Source organism: Halyomorpha halys, unplaced genomic scaffold, assembly GCF_000696795.3.
Source record: "Halyomorpha halys isolate HHAL.00 unplaced genomic scaffold, Hhal_1.1 Scaffold389.1, whole genome shotgun sequence".
Taxonomy (NCBI): Eukaryota; Metazoa; Arthropoda; class Insecta; order Hemiptera; family Pentatomidae; genus Halyomorpha; species Halyomorpha halys.
Genome location: NW_027109532.1, coordinates 63,566 through 86,760, shown reverse-complemented (window position 1 = coordinate 86,760; position 23,195 = coordinate 63,566). Strand labels below are relative to the sequence as shown.

At 31.8% G+C, this 23,195-nt stretch overlaps 1 protein-coding gene across 2 annotated transcripts in view; it reads right to left on the bottom strand.

Moving 5' to 3' along the window:
- The window catches only part of stol (stolid), a 203,736-nt gene that overhangs the window by 146,594 nt on the left and 33,947 nt on the right, over positions 1–23,195 (bottom strand). For both annotated transcript variants that reach the window (XM_067047704.1, XM_067047705.1), the window contains exon 2: positions 16,330–16,411. In XM_067047704.1, coding sequence (XP_066903805.1) covers positions 16,330–16,411 — 82 coding nt within the window. The remainder of the gene's footprint in view (positions 1–16,329; positions 16,412–23,195) is intronic.

Here is a 23,195-nt window from a genome sequence, read left to right as displayed (position 1 = left end):
TGTATGTATGTATATATATAACAGTAACAAAATTTCAAAAAAAAATATTTATTTTTAATGTACAGTGAATTAAAATTTGATCATTATTGAAACAATTTTTGAGAGTAATGAAAATATATATTATTTACACAAATTTAAATTTTCATCTACCGGAAAAACATTTTCTTGTTATTATCAATAAATATGGCTGCTAAAATTAAAGCAGTTCAGACATATCAACGTTCAGGATTGTTTATTATTGTGGTATCATATTTTAACTTCCGTTCAATAAGATAAAAGTCATCCTGTTCATGAGTTTTTTTTACTCACTCCCTGGTCTTTTATAACATACGATGGTAATGAGGGGAGTAATCTACAGGTTACCACACTATTTTAACCATAGTGGGGGGTCAATTTTTCATTTCATTAGACCACAATAGAAATAAAAATTGAACCCAAAGGCCGGATTAGAACCGGAGAAACTTCAGTCCCTATCCATAATTAATACACTTTTGTGTCACCAAATATTAGTATCTAAAAAGAATTACAAATCCACTGTCATATATCAAGATTTATAATCCAATTAACCCAAAAACTGTTTAAAAAAAAACAGAATTTTTTAACATCTGTTAACAAAATTTTATCAAACAATTAAAAAAAAACTTACATAAAACTTATTTCTTAATTTTAAAAATAAACATGTAATTCAATTGAAAATGTATATTAAGAAATTATTAAAGATTTCGGACCCTGATTTATAAACAGAATTGATGAAATATCAAAATAACTGTTACATATTCGTGTACAGTAAACATATGGAATAAATAAACAAAAATGAAGTTTATCTTTTCGTTAAGGGTAGTTCCATGAATAATAAATGGGGACAAAGAGGCGTAGTGAGGGTTCTGCTCTTCTCCCTTATTAGAGTGGAGGAACCATGTTTTTTAGTCAGTAATGAGCGATCCATAAATCGATTAATCGGGTTATACTTATCACCCTTCTGGTACATATTTATTTTTCTTAGCAGTATAAAACTGGGGATTATTGATATTTCCAATGTCCTACAATAATTCCATCCAATACATTATGGAAAAGAACATAATAATAATACTAATAATAATAATAATAATCTTTATTTATTCTGGGATTGATCCGTTTAGAATAATTTACAGGCGTCAAAATTAGGCTTTAGAGCCTTAGGGTAAATTCCAAAATGGAGATTAAATTACAAGATGTCATAAAATAAAATAATACAGTGAATTTAAAAATATACAATTAAACAACCATAATTAACAGAATATATAAAATAATGATAAAACAAATGTTATGAAACCGCTTGTCATATCATAAAACATAAGATGACTTCTGATAGTAAATAAAAGGAAAAAAATGTTAAAAAAATCAAATACAATTAAAAAGTAAATAAATGAACAGATATAATTTCTGCTAGTGTACATATTTACAATTATAAACAAAGATCTAAGACATAAAATACAGAAAATATATAAAGCTTTTTTGAAACTTTCAATTGTTATTCTTCCGGAATTGGGTGGACAGAAGGTAGTCGAAGATACGGGATTTGAAGATTAGAAGGGTGTTAGAACTACGAATAAAGCAGGGAATGGAATTCCATATGGAAGAGAAATGGATGAGGAACATACTGGTAACATTTGCAATGATATTACAGGATTTATTAGAAATAGGTATGTAATGATTTTAATGTTTATACGACTGATAATGATATGTTTTTCTATCGAGTATATTATGAAATATAAATTTACATTGTTTGTATGATGAAGGAAGCATCTTAGATCAATGCATTTTTTATTATTAAATTATTAAATCTGCCACAATGGGTATAATGGCTGCATGCAACCATTTATATCATATTTAAAAAAATAATTAATAAAAAAATAAATAAATAATGTAGTAAGTATGTTTATCTAAAATAGACCTCTATGAAAAATATTTACTCTCAACCTGTGGAACTTTGAACCAATTTGTTCTCTCACTTGTTTTCCAGCTCTTCTACCTCAACTAGGAAAAATATTGATATTTCAATAAATCAGGCATCAATATTTTTAATTTAAACAATATCTTTATTATTAAACATTTAATTAATTTATACATTAAATTTTGCTAATTCATTCATAAATCACATCGTTTCTGGACCTTCACCCATTAACGACTTCTCAAAAAAAGAAAAAAAAACCTAATAGTTGAGAGGATGAAGTGAACCGGGAAGTGAATTAAAGGAGAAAGAAAGGATGAAGGGAATTTCATTCCCTCAAGTTTAAGCAGACACTTTTTCTTTCGAAACCCGTTTATCTTTATCTTTTTTTCCGTTTCAATGTCTGATTTTTTGATAGCTCAAAAATTAAACATCGTCCCTAATAATGAAGATGGCGATGAACTTCATTCGTTTATATTTTCCATGATTTGTTATTTTATGTGTTTCCTATTTTCATAAACAACAAAGTTGTTGAGGTAATTGTGTTTAATTAATTAGTTCTGACTCCAATTTAAGGTGATATTAGGTACTCTATGCCAGAAGGTCTCAAAAATCCGTGTTCAATTAGGTTAGGAGAAGAATTGACAGGAACTAGCCGTAAATCCTCGCGGGATGAAACTTCACTCCGTGGAGAACTAGCCTACAGTCATGAAGGGGATAGAAAGTCCTACAGGAACTAGCTATAGGTCCTTACGAAAGGAAGAAAGGTTTAGGAAGGAATAGAGATTCAGAGTAAAATAAATTATATATTTGCAATAGCACTATAATATACCGATCCATTTTTTTTTATTGTTTCTCACTGCCTCCTATCATGTCGTTTCGGCCCATAACAGATTGGGCTGCTGTAGTAGCCACAGTGTAGACTAGTAGATGGCGGTGTCACTACAAAGTATTTGCTAAATATTTTGCTTTAAATAACATTGATTGATCTTTTTTTTCTGTTTACTAACTATGAGAATTCTTGGCAATATCGTCTAACATACATTTATATTCTGCTCACTATTTAATTTGTTTTGTATTGATAGTATAGATAATTAAGTCTTCTGCATTTACCTTTCGACTACTTCTGAGTGAATAGATCATTAACTCACTTTTTTTTTTCTATGAATTCAATCATCATTCTTATCACTTAGAATAACTTTCTGTTCACAATTCATATTCAGGTGCTTCCTACTCATACCATTCATGCCCTCCCACCGTTGAGGTGTATGCATAATGTTTTTTATTCTTAGCACGGGTAAAATGTATATAAATACTAGATTGACCCACTATGATGCCCAGTCTTATGCTTGACCCTAACGATTCCTTGCGGCTTACGAACATTTCGCATGACGTGGTCTTATAACCAGAAAATAATTTAATGACCAACTAAAATGCCACTTTTACGGGAAATGACGGCTTCATTATACCGTCGTTAAATCTATCTTTTCCTAGATCTACTTAGAATTTTGTTTGTCGAAGCATTATTGACATGCACTGAAAAACTGGACTGAGTGGAGAGGGGAGGGGCGGCGAGTTATGACTTGGGCCAAATTGCTGTTCGTGGCTCGGTGTAGTTTTCCTTTCATCTGGAAAAGAAAACTTCAAGCTTATTTATGAAACGGGCCTAGGCCAGTTACTGCCGTTACTTATGCAGGCTATGGTTTTCTTTAAAACTGAAAATTGTGCGAGGAACATTAAATATTTAATAATTTGATAAGTCCGCTGAATATTATTTTGCATATTGTTGAGTATATAATATTAAATATCATTTATCCAATATTATTTGATATTGATCCTTGCTAAACTTAGTAACAAGTACAAGTTTAAATACCGAAACAGTAGAGCAACGTTTATCCAAAACGTGGTCAAAGCTATTCCGGATATCTATGTTTGCAATTCAAGAAATATTAAACAATTATTTTACATAAAATATAGAAATTTTGGATTAGCTCTTGTTTTCTTTCAATATTTAAAACTTTTTTATCAAATTCCTTTTCTTATCAATGTAGGAATTGCTTCAAGTTTTTATTCACTAACGTTTACAAACAGAATCGATCTTGATCAAATTAGAGACCCTCCATATTAACAACGAACCCAATGTTAGTTGGAAACAACAAACCAAGGAGCTGAAATATTTTTCTGGTTTCCAAAAGATGCGGGTATTATTACATTAATATATGAATTTTACTAATATATTACTATTAATATACTACTATTACTTTACTTAATATACTACTATTAATATACTAATATTACTACTTACTAATATAACTATTAATATTACTCGTAATTCGTAACCGACCTGCGTCGCCGCTAAGACGTGTTTGAAGGTCACTTTTGTAATCTGTGAAAAACGTAAAAAAATTCCTTTTTAACTGTCCGGTTTGACCTAAACTTGACATTTGCAAAATATTTAGCTGCAAAAAAACGATGTTGAAACTTGAGGACATTATATGTATATATATTTTTTTAAATAATGCAATAATATACATATTATTTTGAATATTTTGTCTGCTTTAACTCCGTGTTAATTTTTAATTAGTTTTGTTAATCTGAACCTTCGAAAAAATACTCATTTTCTTAGTTATAAGTAAAAAATCAAAAACAAAAAAATATGGTCTCTTTTTTTTTTCGTTGTGGATGACAAATCTGAAATTTGGATTAAGCACTCCGTGTCAAAACTAGATATATGTCTATTTGTTCAAATGTATGAAATTCATTATTAAACCTGAAAAGTTAGTAGAAATTTTATAAGAGAGTAAATTGAAACCCTTCAATTTACACTGAATTGAAGTCTTGTTTCTTGTGGGATTGTTTGTTGTTTGAAAGCTTGCATGATGTTACCAATATTATTTAATTAAAATTCTTCATTATTATCTCATCAATATCTAATTTGTAGTGCATTTAATTTTTTTTTTCATTAACTGGTTTTTTTTATCTAAAAGTTCTTTTTCCTAAATTTAAAATAGTAACAATAAGCTTTATCTATAATATAGTTGTATTGTAAAATATAACTACAGTTCTATTTATTTCACGGTTTTTTGTTTCTTTCACCATATATTTTTAATTAAAATATAGGACCTATTCATCCAACGGCTGAATAACTTTTAATAAATGCCAACATTCATGACTTCAAACCCGAAATTACAGTTCCTAGAAAAGCTCAAAGGGTAAAGTTTTGAAAGGATAGTCGTTTGATTAAGAAAAAAAAATGTATATTTAAAAAGACTAAAGTAGTTTACTTTTTCTTTGATGTACAGTGTGATTAATTCATTTCTAATTATGTAACAAGAAACTGGAAGATGTGAAGAACCCAAAGGGAAAAACTCATAAAATAAAAATCTTGAAAAACGAGTTATATAATATGATTATTATATGCGCGACAGACCATGGAGGTCTAAGTCCTCGCGCGACGTATTAGGAAATACATGACTTGGTTTTTTCGTAAGGTGTGTTCGTCACTTCTACGACTATTTTTTGTGAGTGCCACCCATTGGCTAACGGGCCTCACAAATGCCCGGGGGGATGTTGTGAGTAAGTTTTGTATTATTTTATGCTTGAAAAAAGACCGAGTGGAACCGGGACTCGATCTGACAACCTTTGGATCAGTATACTGGTGCGTTTCCACGCTGCTACTGCATATGCCCCCAGATGATCTATGGAGCTACATAAAGAGTAGTATACTAAAGTCAGCATCCCAAGTTTGTGGAATTAAAAGGATATCCACAAAGGGTAAGAGAACTTCCTGGTGAACTGAAGAGCTGAGAGTACAGGTCAAAGAAAAGAAGATGGCTTGGAAGGACTACCGTCGAAACAAAACGCCAGAGTAATGACAGGCATATTTGTTGGTGTGTAATAGAACAAAGGAAGCAGTGAGAAGGACAAAACAGAAGTCTTGGGAGGAATTCGAAGAAAGGCTCAACCAGGACCACGGAGAGAACATTAACCAGTTTTGGAAGAGGATTAAAGCTTTAAGAAAAGTAAAGCTAAAAGAAATGTGAAAAATGAGCAAGGGAAGGTGGTCACGGATGATAGGGCCATTGTAGACGTCTGGTGCAGTCATAGAAAGCAATTTTCTGCTGATGGTACTCATCCAGCAAACGAGGAAGAACCGTAGAACGATACTGAATTTGATGAGATAATAGAGGAGAAGGAAGTCAAAAAGGCTATTTTAAGAATGAAGACAGGTAAAGCAGACAAAATAGTGGCAGAATTCATTAAACCTAGTGGTTCAGAGCTAGTGAAGGCTCTAAAAGTACTATGCCAAAAAGTTTATGATGAGAAGATGATCCTAACAAACTGGGAATATAATATAATTATCCCCATCCACAAGAAATGGTTTCAGGCAGAACGCTCCAACTATCGCCCTATAGGTCTCTCACTAGTAATACACAAACTTTACACGTCTATTTTGGAGGGAAAGTTAAGACCCCTAGTAGAGCACCTCATCGGAGAAAACCAAGCCGGGTTCAGACCAGGATGGCAAATACAGGACCATATTTTCTTTCTGTGGACTGTACTGGGATAGAAGCAAAAGTATGTACATTGCCTTCCTTTGCCTCAAAGCAGCCTTTGACTCCGTTCCAGACATGAAATATGGGAGGCTCTCAGAGCTAAAAATGTCCCAAGAACATTGGTGGACGCTATTAAATCCACCAAAGCCCAAAAGGAATAGTTAGGCTGAACGGACAGGTATTTGATTGTTGGGGAATAATTGAAAGGGGATTAAACAAGGTGACAGTCTAAGTCCCTTGCTATTTTTACTGCACATGGATGAAGTAGCTGCCTTCTGTGAAAGAAGAACAGAGAGGACGTTCCTGGGCCATAGAAACCTCCGCCCGGTGGCCATACAACTCCTCCTCTACGCGGACGATAATGTTCTCGTCGCGGACACCCCTGATTAATTACAGCAGGCAGTGATTGAATGGCACGAAGAGCTCCACCGGAAAGGAATGGAAATAAATACCAACAAAAGCAAGATATTACAAGTGGGGAGACAAGTGGAAAATCTCCATATATATTGTAACGGGGAAGAAATGGAAGTGATTGCAGATTTCACCTACCAAGGAAATATTAGACAGGTCTGGGAAAATAGATTCGACTCAGAAATATCAAACAGGATAAGGAAGGCTAATGCAGTCTATTACCAGATCTGCAATACAGTAATAGGGAAGCGAGAGGTAAGCAGGAATGTCAAGCTCCATATTTACAAGTCTGCAATCTTGCCGATACTCTTTTACGGTTTCAGCTGGATATTGACGGACCAGCAGTAGAGTCGTAAGATGGGCGTGTAAGGTTGTGGGACTTATTAACGAATGGATTACTGGAACGTCCATAAACATTGAACCAACGGGTAAACGTCCGAGAAATAGACCGAAACTTAGATGGGAGGATTGCGTTAAAATTTTGGAGCCGCATCACTGGACAAATGTATGTGGAGAACGATTGGTGTTATCAGCATCGAACCTTCTGGTTTTTTAAGCCTTTATTTTAACGATTAAATTGTTTATTGAAAAGTAATAATACAATCTGCCACAATTAAAGGCAATATTTATAAGGTCGTATCTAATTATTCATTCTTACCATATACAAAAAAAGAAATTTAGAACAAAAATGTAAATGATAACAATAGCACTCATAGAAGTCCTGATTGCTAAGCGGGCTTGGTGCGAGGGTGTCAAAGTGCTTAGGCTAGAAGGTTGTAAGTTCAAATGAAGAATGAATATTGAAATTCCCAATCTAAGGCTGTATAAGTCCTCGGTGGAGGACTTGAGCCATAAAGAAAAATTAACAAATAAAAATAGGAATTATAAAATATAAAATAATAATACAAATATGATATGTGTAAATAAAAATATAAATCGATATAACTAAACAAAACTGATTCAATAATTTATATAAAAGAGAAAAAGAATTAAATTTAAGTAAAAATAAAATAATACACCTATATACAATATTCACATTTAGCCATAGGAACTACAAGAGATACCAGTGCTCCTTTCCCCGCCGCGACACTAGCTTTTTATTCTCACTTGTAAGGTTGGCACTAAGTACCTAATTACACTTTTCATAATATCTAATTTTAATGTATAGTAAAATAATTAAAAAAAAGTAAAGTATAGGGTAGTAATAAAGTGAATAAAAGAAAGAAAAATTTACAGTGGAATGAAGGAATATATTTAATCCATTACGGGCTCAGGACTTCCATGTCCAATTTAATTCTAAACAATGCTAAGCAATTGGAAATCTGGGTCAGGGAAAAGAGTTGCTGATACAAGCCTAACATTGATAACATTTCCTCCCTTCGTTAAAATGGAAGCTTCGTGTTTAGAAAAAAAGAAAACTTGAATTGATGGAAATCACTCCTCCTTTACAATATTATCGGAGGAAAATAATTAAACTACCTCGTAGGATTAATACATTAAATCGAAGCCAGATTATTTTTACAACTATATAATTGAGTATCAATTAATACATGATCAATTTTAATACAGTTTTACTTGTAAGGCCGTTCGAATATTTCATATGATATATTAAACATCAAATAAAAATATAATTCAGAAATAAGTAAATTTTTAAAACCTTATTCGGAAAAGTTGCAAAAAAAATATCTGGTTCCTTGTAAACTGTTATATGTATTTAAAAGATATTCCATTACATAATATTCAAAAAGATATTAGTATATAAGTCTTATGTTGTGTGTTTTAACGTATTTATTCATTAAATCATTTTATTTTATTAATACTATGTTTTTTTTTTTTTTTTGTGTGTTTTGTTTTTTTTAAACTTATTTATCCATTCAAGTGTTTCCTGTAACCGGTTTTTTTTTATTATATTTTCCTTTTAATCTATATGTTATTCTTATTCTTGTAAAATGTATCTAGTTGTTTGTTCTTGATAGACTGATCTACTGCTGTGACTATGAATGATGGTCTGATCTCACATTACCGTCTTATATTGAATTTTTTTAGCGGGTCACTGAAGAGGATCTAGGAGGGTGAATTCCGGAGAGCGAATTTGTTGATAGGGTGAATTGAATAATTGAGCAGAAATGAGAGGGAAAAATGGGAGTGAGTGAAACATTTGTATTGGTTGTACAGACCGAAATGGATTGTAAAAGGAAACTGTAGGGGTGAAAAAAAATTGTTTATTATATCCTATTATTGTATATCTTTTTTTTATGATTATACCATGTATGTGTAATGTAAATATGTCCGATTACGGATTGATAAGTAATGTATTTAGGCAGCATAGATGAATAAATAAAGTATTTCTCTCTCTTTCCTACTTCTTCACTTTAGATGTTTTTTTAATTCATGAGATTATAATAATTAATTAAATTTATTGAGTCCAATATGCTCTATCTTTGCGAATAGTTCGATTTCAATAATTATTTTGTTATAAATTTAATTATCTTTCAAATCTAACAATAAAATACATATTATTTTGTAGCTGTGCACAAATTAACCTTCTTTCCATCATAACTCTTACGGGGTTTATCAAAGAATCGAAATGTAAAAGTGCTTTAAGATAAGTTTTATCTTAATCGTTAAAGCCGTTTTAGTGCTACAGTTAATAGAAAAACACGTTGTTCGCTTATCGGGCCGCAGCTATCTTGCCTGACTTTGTAAATAGGCTTCGGAAACCGAAATCTTTTAAACAAAGAAGCAAACATACACAAATATACAGGGTGTTTCAAGGTTAAGTGGCCAAACTGAAAATATGAATTAAGGACCTCAAAAAAAAAAAATATATCCTCTGAAGGTCAGTCCGCAAACGCTTTGTTTAGGAAATATTCATACCTAAAGATTTTCATTGTTATTATTACGATATATTAAATAAATAAATAATATTTATTTGTTCCAACTATTTTATTAATTAAATTTAAACATTAAGATTCATATTAAATGTTGTTCAAAGTGAAGGTATGTCCGCAAATGTGTTGTTTAGATGGTTTAGATAGAATACTAATATGGTCTTTTATCCCTTACTATAAAAACTATAGGCAACATAAGGATTAATATTATTTGTAATTAGCATTAGGAAATAACATTTATCAGTTTGTAAGAGGCTTTCGTAGAGTACCCATCATGGTTGGGAATAATAGACAATATTTTAATATCACACGGGCACATTTCTGGAATTTCTTAATAATGATTACTATAATTTAGTTAAACATATTCCACTAGAACTGAGAAGGGATGTCTTCAATTAGATGGTTGTCCTGCACATTACGGAAGAGGTCCGCGACAATGGCAAGATGTTAATTATCCCAATCAATGGACCAGTGGCTCGGCCTGCACGCTCTTCAGACCTGAGGCCACTAGATTTTTTTGTTTAGGGTGAGATTAAACAAAAAGTCTTTGCAAGGCCGGTCAATGGTCTTAATTCCTTACGAAGAAGGATAATTGAATCTTGTGAAACAATGACATATAATCCAGTGCCGTTCTGACACTGCTGCTGTTGAAGAAAGATGCCGAGTCTGTCTTAATGCTCAAGGAAATAGCTTTGAACACCATTTAATATGAATTTAATGTTTTCTTTTAATTATTATATAAGCTGGAACAAATAAATACGTTTCATTTATTTCATGTGACGTAAATAATTCATAACAATGAAAATCTTTAGGTTAAAAATCTTCTAAACAAAGCGTTTGCGGACATACCTTCAGAGGAAATTTTTTTCTTGTTTTAAGGTCCTTAGTTCATTTTTTCAGTTTGGCCACTTAATCTTGAAGCACCCTGTATATATACTTCCGACGACTCGTAAGTTATAAATCCTTATATATTTATTTATTTGTATTTTATTTTTATTTTTTTAATTATTCTTTATTATCATTATTTAAGACTATTAAAATTTAAATCTGTACCGCAACAACCCATGCGGGTTCAGGCGTACAGTTCTGTTACTAGACCAATGGTTGTGCAAGGAGTTGATTTGGTCCGAATCATGCTCGAATTTAAGACTATATGATGGTTATAATATTTTATATTTTTCCTCTATCTTCGTAATGACTAATAAATGGGTTAATGAAACGTCCATTTAGCCGCCATTTTGGAATAAAAGGCGGATAGTAACAATTTTTATTTATTTATTGATATTTACAACTGTATGAAAAACATAAAAAACAAGTATATGTGATTTATATTTTACATAATGATTGATATTATTATTTACTATGATTTATAATTTTATATATTATACTTATTATATTTATGTAGTGAGTTATATTACATCTCCGTAATACAGTCTTGTGAAGAATCTATCCATTGATAGAACTCTAATGTTTTTTAAAACTGTTTTTTCTATACAGTTGTCTGTTTTTTTATTTTTTTTTTTTTTTTATTAAAGATTCTAATACAGTGGAATTATATTTAATTTTTTGAAACTGAGTGCTGTTTTAATATTATTTTTTGTGTGTTTTAAATTAAAGACTAATACAAGAAATAATATATATATATATAATATTCAAGGGAATGAAAGGAAGGATAAACAAACAAAAACATTTTTAGCAATTTGAAAAAGGAATATTTAAAAGAAAAGAAAACGGAAAAATAAATTACTGGTATGTTGTCTTTGCATAGCGTGTTCTTGTCATATTCTTCTCCCTTTTTTTGTTCGCTCTGATGAAGACTTGCAATGTGCGTCAAAACTTGTGCAAATAAAGCAAGACAACAATTGTGTGTTTCATTATAACAATCCCCTCCAACCGTCACCTCCATCACGAAAACAATAGATGTCGTCGCCCTGTATAGTAGATATTAATTTTTCTAAAATCTTTGACTTTACAATGGTATATTATCAATGTATATTACTACGCTTGTTTTCGAGAATACGTTTTTAAATTGGAAAAGTTATTTATTAATTTGGTTGATTATCAAAATGATCTCATTTTCTACTGTCCACACTACTAACAATGAGATAGTATGGATTATTTCAACTTAAGAAGATTAAAAATACTTTATAAGTATCAATTTTTTTTTTTAAATTCGCCATTTAAGCCCTGTCATACTATTTTAATAACGATAAGACTTAACAGTTTTTAAGGAGAGTTTAATTTTACATTGATGTAATTTAATTAAAATAGTTAGAGCAATTTTCGAGGAAACGGTTAATGTTAATAAAAGTATATTAAACAAAGTGGGATTTACGGTAGGTTTCTGGACAAGATTTGTAAATCATTTTGCGGCCCTTGGCTTCTGAGACTACAGAGACGTTAAAATATCTATTTCCATTGAAATTTCGGATTCGCAATACGTTTAGGATTGCAATACTTTGCCTTACAAAATATTGCAAATATTGGTAAGTGAAAGTAAAAAAATAATAATTAATAATCTACATGGGAATATCAATGAAAATAAATTAAGAAATTAAGAATAGAAAATAAAAAGATCATATCTGAACAAATATTTTTATTTAAGTACTTCTTTATTTATATCTTAAATGTGCTGTGATAACACATTTCATTATTCATGGGTAGTCAGTTTACTGGGCCATTGCCATTCCAAAGCTTGAATAAAGTAGGAATATTGAGAGAAGACCTGTGATAGCCAAAAACAAGCCAGTTCGCCCGCAGAGGTAGTGCACACAGTCGTAAACTATTGAATGTAATTAAAGCTTTGATTATTTAGAATAGATGAATAACGATCGATTCCTTGGACGAGGAAGAAAAAATAAAAGATAGAATAATGGTGGTAAATCGTACGACAAAACTTTACCCTTAACCGATCCGTTTTCGTCCATGCATCTGAAAAGTGTAAATTGCGTAAAACATCAGCTGAGCGAATGACAGGATGGAAGGGAAGATCTTAAGACGCATTTACGACCCGGTACACTACTATATTATATCGTTTTCCTATTCATAAGAGTCTAACAAACCTGTGGTTGGACCACGTAATCAGAATAGATAAGGGTAGGACGGTCAGAAGACTGTATTATGGAAACCCCGATTTAGTAAGGCCTCGTGGAAGACCGAAGGGAAGATAGGAGTGTCTATCAGTATCTGAAGGAAACACTACTATTCATCAGGGGTCCTACCACCGCCAGGGATGGCCGGGGAGGAGTAGCTGCCTGGCTAGCCCAAGGCCGTTGGTGGTCAAAGTAGTTCAGGCGTCAACCTTGACTGCCTTGTGACCTGGTTCGATCAGGCCTTGGGGGTTGACTTTTATTTCGTAGCGGCCACACGAAATGAAAATTTGACCTCTGACCGTGGTTAGAACAGGTAGGTTACCTGCAGATGAACTCTTTCCCCTTATGTCTGAAATGACCAGAAGGGAGGTCATAAAACAAAAAAAATTGAGCTGGCCAAGCTCTGCTTAGTATTGTTCATTGCGCTGATAAAGAGTTAATGAACTTTAACACTGAGCTAAATATGTGAAGTCTGATTATAATAGTTCGAGCTGGTAAATATTTAATATAACAAATAATACTGAACAAGTTAAAAAAGAAAAATGAAATATATAGTAAGGGGGAGTACTACAATCGTAGAAAATTTCGGTTCCTGGAGTTATCTCTCCTATAGGGATTTTAATCCCGTCGTCGTACATCAACCTGTGCTCATTATATGTGAGCGTTTTAAAGGTGGGATAAGAAAGGCTTCAACGGTGGGTGAGAATAGTAGGTTTTGGCCACGTTTTTAAGTGTTGCTCGATTTAACCAAATGCATTTTACATGCAAGTACTTGAGTGAAAGCGATTTTTCTCAAAACAGCTCTAACGATACTGGTTAAACTCGTTACATTGATTTACAGTTTTAAATTTTCAGATTAAAATTTAGAATTATTTAATCTGTTAACTTTTTTCTATAAACCTACACTTAAATATTGAATCACTTAATAGATATATACATTGGAATACAGAAAGTCTGACACTCGGGACACGCGCACCAGTCCACTGATGTACTTCAGGTTTGTATCCTTAGTCCTATCCCTTATTAAGTTTATGCAGCTGACATACCAACCTATCCTCACCACTTATGCAGATGGCACATTTATGCTATACACCCCTCTCATTGTATCCCAAAATCCTTCAACCTCACATCACCACCCTTGAAGAATGGTATCAAAGCTGGAGGATTAAAATTAACCTTACGGCGAATTGCGTAAACCTATGACCCTGCATTATCCTTTAATAATAATCCGCATATTCGTGTCAAACAGACTACCTAGGACAAATGACTGACTTGATATCCTCATACAAGACTGAAAGGACAGGAAACGCTGGTCGATTCAGATTACTACAACATTTATTAGACAGACGGTCTAAACTTCAAACTAATTACAAATCACAACTCATTTATATCATCATAATACGGCCCATGTGGGCTCAATGAGTTGATCTTTGATGCTCCAATAAGTCATCGAATTCCTCTCGTTTTTAATCCTTACAATCTAAAATCCTTCGTAAAATACCCTACAAAGTGCTCCTTACTTTGTCACAAATTAAGTCATCCATCAGGATCTCAATGTCCCAAATGTTGCCGATTTGGCCAGAACCAAATACCAAGCCTTCCATGATAAACTTCCTAAGCACCCAAATCCACTTGTTACTAACCTGATTTCTCCTTTATTATCTAATGATACTCCTAGGCGTCTGAAAAGAAGATGGCCTCAAGATCCTCTACCTCCATAAGTATGTATCATGCCATCGTATAACTCACATCACATTTCCTTGTTGTATGGTATATATTATTAATTCAGTTATAAATTTCAATAAATAAATTTTAAAAAACAAAACAACTATTTCTAATACTAAATTTATCTAAATTTAAAGTTTAAGTAATCAATGCTAATTACGCGATATAATTTAATAAAAAGCTTTTAATTATTAAACAAATTATAAGAATATACAAATGTTGCACATAAAATCTAGTTAAGTATAATCTATCCATTTCTTGTGACGCAGACAATATAAACTGGATATTAACCTAGTTCTCATTTTGTTATCTCTTTGATTGATTTATAGTAAAAAGAGATTTTTTTTTCTTTGCAAAGTTTACTTCTCTTTATTTTTCATGTTATTATTTTTTATAATTTATAGATTGAAGAATATTAGGATTTTTCATAGCTTGTTAAAGCAGAATGCTTTTTAATATTTTATATTAGTATATAGTGAGATTAAAACAACTTATTAGTATACTAACAATATTAATTACTAAACATAATTTTTTAATGTAACAATTAATCGCTAACATCTTATTTTAACTATCATTACGAAATATGAATATTGATGTCATCATTTTTAATTTTTATTTTATATATATTTTTATTATATATTATTTAATGTAATTTTTTTAATTTCGTACTTCGTGGCTAAGAATAGCTGGGTAACAACTAATATGGTTAACTCTTAGTTGTTTTTTTTTTTTGATTTTGCGAATTAAAATAAAAATAAATCACTTAGTGAGCCTATAAGAAGTAAAAAGTGAAAAACTTTGTTCAAACATTAAGTAGTGAATAATTTTAATATAATTTGAAAACAGGAAAAGGGTATGAAATAATGTTTTGCAAAAACGCCTGTTAATGAATTAGTACTGAATTGTATATGTATACCCATTATTTTTAAATGACCACACGGGGGTGGATGGAGAGGGATTGGTCAGGTGCATGGGAGTGATATTATTAAAAAAAGATTTAATCGTAATGAAAGTTTAATATTTGATTATTGCCAATATTTTAAGGTATATGACTGGTTAAATAATAGTAGTTTATCACTTCATTTAGTAAAAATTTATAATATTTACTTTCAGGAAGTAAAAAGAACAAAACAGAAACAACGTTTCGGGCTCCTCTGCCCATTATCCTGTTCTTATTATCAATTTATGGACATGTGTAATTTTAAATTTTTTTTTTATTTTTTTTTTACTTGTAATTTTTTTTACTAATTACTTTTTACTTGTTCTAGCGGAGGTTATCCCTCAGCTCTTAATGAAGCTTAAGCTCGTTTAAGTCAAAAATATTCTGAAGTATTTCACTGCATCCAAAAAAAATATATATATATAAATAAAAAAATGCGTCAATTTTTTTTTTATTATCAAAATATTTTATTTTTTTTAAATCCAAATATTTTATTTTTTAATATTATTTTATGAAGAAAATTTACACTTTTATCCTCTACAAAGGCCATTAAGCGTAACTAGCACTAATTTTGATAATTTAATAAAAAGTGGATTCATTGATGAAAAAACATTTTTTTTTTAATAGGTAATGTTTGAAATAGAGAGTTACTCAAGTTGATCGAGTTTTATTTCTAGTTCGTTTGTAGAAATATCGTGTCTTCATCTTGGATTTATTCAAGAAATACAATTATTCTCCTAAATATAAGATTAAAACTACAAATCAATTTCTTATGAATACGTACCCGCTGGATTTCACTCATTTTGGTGAAATGTCGCCCATACTCCCATAAGTCTACGCCAAACTTCAACGCCCAGTTCTTCACTCTAGAAACAAAAAAAAATATATCACATATGTAATAAAAAACAATACATCAATACCATAAAGCCAAGGTACAAATAAAAAAAATCAGTAAGATAAATATATACTCATATTAGACAATGATTGGTTCATTTTTAATATAATAACAAATATACTTGTATCCAAAATTGCCTAATTTTCATGATAACTTTACAAGCCCAATGTTGAGTTAATGGTTATTTAAAAGTAAGTATTTATAGCTTGCTTCTTCCTAGCGTGTGACCCACGGCGTTGAGGAGCGACCCGTGTGTAGACTGATTTAAAATATGCTTAAAAATAAAAATAAATTAAAACTGTGACGCATGAAGGAATTATGAAAGGTCTAAATTCTTTAGAAGGCTAAAGATATGCTATATGAAATAATAAAAGTTTTTTTTTTTAGTTGATTTTATTGACCGCCAATAATCTCGTACGGATGTGCATGACCGAAACGTATAATAAGGTATAAATCGGTAATCATTATTCTGAGAAATTTCAGGTCCGGTCGGGCTTAAAACAAGGTGATTCTTTATCACCTATCTTATTTAATCCACCACTAGAATACGTCATTAAAAGTGTGATGAATACCGAAAAGGGTTTAACTTTGGATGGTAAAATACCGTTGCTTGGGTATGCTGATGATTTGGTTATTATTGGGTGAGGACAAAGAAACTATAGAAATAAATACAACCGCGTTAATAAACTCCAGTAAGGAACTAGGTCTTGAAATAAATACGGATAAAACAAAATACATGGTTAGCAGTACCAGCGCGAACAATTTCGGTGATATAGCTATAGGAGGAAATACGTTTGAACGGTAACTAGAAAAAACGAAATTGATTAGGAAATAAAAGTTCGGTTGAAGGTGGGAAATGCTTGTTATTTTTCAATTTTGAAACTGCTTAGCTCACGCCTTCTATCGAAAAACTTAAAAATTAGAATTTACAAAACTATTATCCTTCCCACTGTTCTTTATGGATGTGAGGCGTGGTCTCTTACACTAAGGGATGGACAGTGTCTTAAGGTTTTCGAAAATAAAGTATTGCGCAAAATATTCGGACCGAAAAAGGAAGAATTAACGGGAGAATTTAGAAGATTGCACAACGCTGAATTAATGGACCTACACCGGGTAAATATAATTCAAGTTATAGCATTGCGGCGTATAAGATGGGCGTGTAAGGTTGTAGGGCTTAGTAACGAGCGTATCCCTAAAATGTTAATAAAAACTGAACCAGCGGATAAACGAGGGATTAGACCGAAACGTAGAATCCAAATTTCTCTATTATAAATTTAAATTTTAGGGCAATTTTTAAAAAGCATTTTTAGTAATTGATAATTTATCTTCAAGGGATGAATTAGTCAGTAGCTGGAGTTCTTCTGCTATCTCCATTTTTTATTCGTCAGAAAAAACAGAATAACAAAAAGCAGAGATTATTTATGTATTTAAGTTAGCAATAAGGCTCTGATGATGCCTGAATGTGCGAAAATTTGACAAGATCAATAAATTAATATACTAGAGACTAAAATGGCCTTTTTTGTGTACTTAAACTCATAGTCTCCACCCTTTGGTATTCGGTTTTTACTAATAATTAATGAATGGTTTCCCATATTCATAGTTAATAAATACATTATTAAACTTTTTTTGAAGATTTTTTGTTATGTTTTTAATATATTTAACTTTTAATTAGCACATACCCTTCCTCAACTCCCGGTATGTTACAAAATTAATGGAATCTGGTACTTCCAAAAAAAAAACATTAATTGTGTCGCTACATTTGTTTCATAACAAATATAAATTATTTAGTAACGTAAGTGAAAACAGGTATATGTAAGGAAAATTAATTAATAAAGGCTTTAGTGTTATTAAATTTAATTAGAGAAGGTAGGGGGTGAGAGGAGAGGGGTGTAGATACCGCAGTGACCTGGCTGGCATAGATTGGTTGGGCTGGCGAGGTATGGGCCCTATTGAGGGGTTAATTGAGTCCAGCTTCCAGTAATTGTAGCCTTCTCTACTCACCTCCGATCGATAACTTAAATATTTGCAGTATTAATTAATATTCCCGAAGTAGCTGGGAATTAAACTAGTTAATATTGTTATAACGGCCCAAGCGGCTTTGCGCGACCAAGGAATGCCAACTATTATATAAGTATCTACTATTGGATGCTTGGGTGTTTGTCAACTCGTTCTCAGATCCCCCTAACAACACGGATTTTTTTAGCTTAAAATCATATATTTTGTTTGATCTTCATTTACTTGCAAGCCGATTCCCTCTGCTTCTTTTTATAGAATTTTTGCGAGTCTTTCCATGTCATGTTGGTTACTTGGTTACTTCCCAGGACCACAATGACGTCCACTACGCCAGGACTTAATGTTAATTATTTTAATTATCATTATTATCATTTTTTTTTCGGTTGCCTCTGGAGAGCTTAGATTTTTGACGCCCGAACCAGCCTTCTCCAGGCCAAACCTATCATGAGCTACTTAATTATCATTATTATTATTTGTATTCAATTATTATTATATTATTTATTTTTATTATTTCCATGCCAAAATTCTAAGCTCTTTAAATTTTAGATAGTTAATTATTTTAATGCGGTTTTTAATGTAATATTCAATTTTGTTTAGATTTATGGGTCAAATTTTGTTTCATAGATTATTTTTCTTTAAAAATTAGTACTAATTTTATAATTTTTTTTTCATCATTCAGGTAGTACTGACACACCTGGTTCCACTTCTAATCTACTTAAACCCGATTGGATAGATTTGACGTGATCCATGGTTTAGTTGTTTTTAATTTCCTTGGTAGACTTTTATTCCACATGGATTGCTAACTAGACGATATATCATTTTTCAGTAGAAAATTTATTTCTTGGAGTGTCAGAATGGCCGCGCCCTGACCTGGAAGAGCAAGTGACGTAATGTTTAAGGGATATTGCTAAGGACATTAGCAATCTTGTGTTAGAAATAATTTTTCATACATTACAGAAAATACTACTTTGATGGGTACTACTTGACAGTTGAAGGAATAAAATGGAACAATGGAAACTACTTATAATCTCCAACTACTATTATCATAGCCTAGTCCTAGGTTGCAGTCTGATAAAAGCTCTTATCAGTGCACGACCTGAAGGGGGACACCAAAAGGATGACCTCGGTAAATATAGATTGTCTTGTGTTGAAAACCTTCGCTAACACTATTAATCATATTTGTGGAGGTCAAACACGTTGTTAAAGTGTTATAAAATTTTTTTATCAATTTTAACAAAGGTAACTCTTTCATTAACTGGTGGATTTGTGATTTAGTAAACTTGATTATTTATTAATGGCAACTTAAAATAATAGTTAAGTAATCTCTAATTATTATTAACGAACCTGATCATCCGAACAAACCGTTGAACAGTACAAAACCGTCAATGTGGTACTCAAACAAAATGGCAACATCTTATTGCTTATGCTTATAAATGTTCGAGAATTTAATATGCCCTGCTTTTGTTCTTTTCCTGCATATGGAACCTCTTAAAGGATGATTGTGTCGCAAAATCTTTTTAGTCCGGCAATTGTCGCCCGAAATGTTTTTAACCCAACAAGTGTGCTGCCTCAAAAAAAGTTTGGGAACCGCTGCCATTAAAATGGAGCAGTTGGCTAAAATTAGGTTTTCTTCCCCATGTTAGAAAAAAAAAAGAAATAAAAAAAAACCAATTCCTAGCTATCTACAAAAAAAATAATCGGCTGATACATCTGTCTTCTCTATTTATAGATTTCTTCTTCTATTATGTTTTTAATATTTACTATGCGATTGCGTGTGTTTATATGGAATATTTAATAAACATATTTAATTTTTTTAAAGGGTGACGGTAGCAGCGTGGTAACGCGCCTGTCTGCCAACCCATAGATTGCGAGTTCGAGCCCGGCCCTACCCGGGATTTTTTCAAGCAAAAAATTATGCACTACTCACTCACAATCTCCCCCCGGGCATTTGTGAGGCCCGTTAGCCAATGGGTGGCACTCACAAAACAGGAGTGACAGACCCACCATATGAAAACCACGTCAGGAAACACGTGATGTATTTCTTGAGTACATCGCACGTGGCTTTGGACCACCACGGTCTGTCGCACCAATGGAAACAAATTTTTTTATATGATTTTCTTAATGGGTGAATTTTATCAAACTTATATATTTTTGGGAGAGGGATAGCTCAGCAAGGAAGGCCCTTATCAATCTCTTCGCCCTAACTGTTATTTGGCTGTATCAGATATTTATTTATTCTGTTAAATCTGTCGTGGGTCTCCACCTGGATTCAGGAGCCCTTCTAGGGCTAGTCTCTATAATGTAGGTATTATTAACTAATGGGAAAAAAACCTGGCGGTTTAGCGTTTTCTTGGGGCCGTTGGAGGTAAGGATGTTGAACGGTCAACTCGAAACTAACCGAAGCACCGGTTCGTTTTCGCACAGGTTGACTTTTATTTCATGGCGGCCTAACGTAATAAAAACTCGACTCTTCTTAACTGGTTTGAATAGGTTGGCTATAGGATTAAAAAAAAATCTTAATAGTGATATTGAACATAGCACCTCCTAACGCAGAAAAAAGACTTCCTCGTCGAGAACTGAACTCTTCGTGGTTTGTGGAGTTTACAAGTTAATATTATTTACCATTTTTCTTTTTGCCCATATATATATTATTTTATTGTTATCTAAAATTCTGTAACTCTAAACATTTCTTGATAGCTATGGACTCATATATCGGATGATTTTGATATTATACAATACTAATTTAGCATTAATTAGGCTACAAAAAACAGAGCATTGCCAACCCAATATGAACCTAGAAGGATTTTCGAAAATAATTCTTATCCAATGGTAATGATAAAAAATTAAATTCAAGGGGCAACTAAGACTAAGAGCCGATATCAGCACTAAATGGATGGAGCTGGAGTGGCGTTATCTGCCAGGGGGCCATAGAGAAAGCAGCCGATGGGGGTGGGGCGGGGGTAAATATAAAGGAATCTGGGCCAAAGGACAGCCCTATATTTAGCAAATCCCACCGCCGGCATATCTAGCCACCTCCCCAGCCCATTCACTACTCTCAATGTATTCCGCAGGCGACAGTCCTCTTTTCCACCCGGCATTCTACTACCATGATATACTTGTCAATATAACATTAAAGGTTATTACTGGGTTTTACGTTTCAAACTGATAAAACTTTTTAAACTAGGAGACAAAATGACTAGGACTTAGAAATTATCTTAGGTACTTATGAAAATGAAAATCTGTTTCAATATTCTGGTTGTATTCAGGGTTCAGAACTTTTGTAAGGAGGTACTGTAACTTGAACAACAATTATACAAGGAAGTGATTGTTTTTGACACTCAACCGCTAGATTTTTACCTAATTAAGGGTACTGTCTATATGTGATTGGGTAGTTCCCGAAGAAATCCCTAAACCCACAGGGTTGACTCAAAGCTGGAATGACAGAATAAATAATTACCTGCTACTGCCGGATTCGGACCCGGGCCCTTGTCCACTTAATAGCCTCTCTCAGGACTTATATATTGTATCATCGCAATGAAAAATATCATATAGGCAAGAGCATTTTGAACATATTAACTATAAACTTCCTATAAATGGAAATTAATAACAATAATACATTTGTATAACTGATTATAACATAACAGAAAAAACTGAGCAGACAAATATTAAAAAAAAAAAAATGCTATGAATATATACCAATAATATGTGCATACGGTCAATATAATTATTGTTCTGAAAGTTGAAAAAGAAGGATTTTAATAAACATAATATAAATGGAAATTAATAACAGTAATACATTTACATAATTGATAATAATATAAAAGAAAAACTAAAAAAACAAAACATGTAGTATAACAGGCAGAAAAAATACTTAAGATATTTACTATATATAATACTATACTGACTTTATAATAATTATCCTGATTAAAGAAGGAAGAGGTATTTGAAAAAGGATTGAAGGAAATTAATATAAATATAAATTAATAACTATAATACATTTACGTAACTGATTATATCAGAAAAAACATATAATATAACAGAAAAAAAAATGCTTAAAATATTTACTGTTATATACTGCTTATAGGATTTTTACTATATATTAATCCTAAGCACTCTTCACCGTTTCAGACGTTACCATCCAATAACTCGACGCCACTTATTCGACAAAACGTACATCCTAGAATCGTGATATTGTATAGTGTTCATTTTGGAACCAAGTAAGACATTGTAATGAAATTTAGTTTTTATGTATTTTAAACAACACATATTTTTAAAAAATCAGTATCTGTAAAATGTCTTAGTTTTCTTGTTAGTTGAGTAATATCATCATCACTATCATTACTATTATCTTCTGCTTGAATATTTATTTTGTTAAATCTGTCTGTATAAATGTCTATCTGAAACTCGTCTTCACTACTGCTTACATTATGAGGCTCACTTGTGTTTGGTCATTTTGCCTTTTTTTTTTTAAAAATAAAAAATAAAAAAATAAATAAAAAATAGTGATTATAAAATTAAAGAAATGGTTTTGAAATTACTAACGGTAAATTACGAAATCACAGCACTGTCTTATTACTGAAGACATCTTTACTATTCGATACTTCAATACTATGTGAGTTCTAGTAAATTTATTTTCTCAGTTTTCGGATTTTTTTTTATCATTTTATCAAGTTTCCCATATATTATTGAACTACCAGGTCATTCAAAAAGTCCTGTCGTTTTTTTGGGGGAAATTATAAATA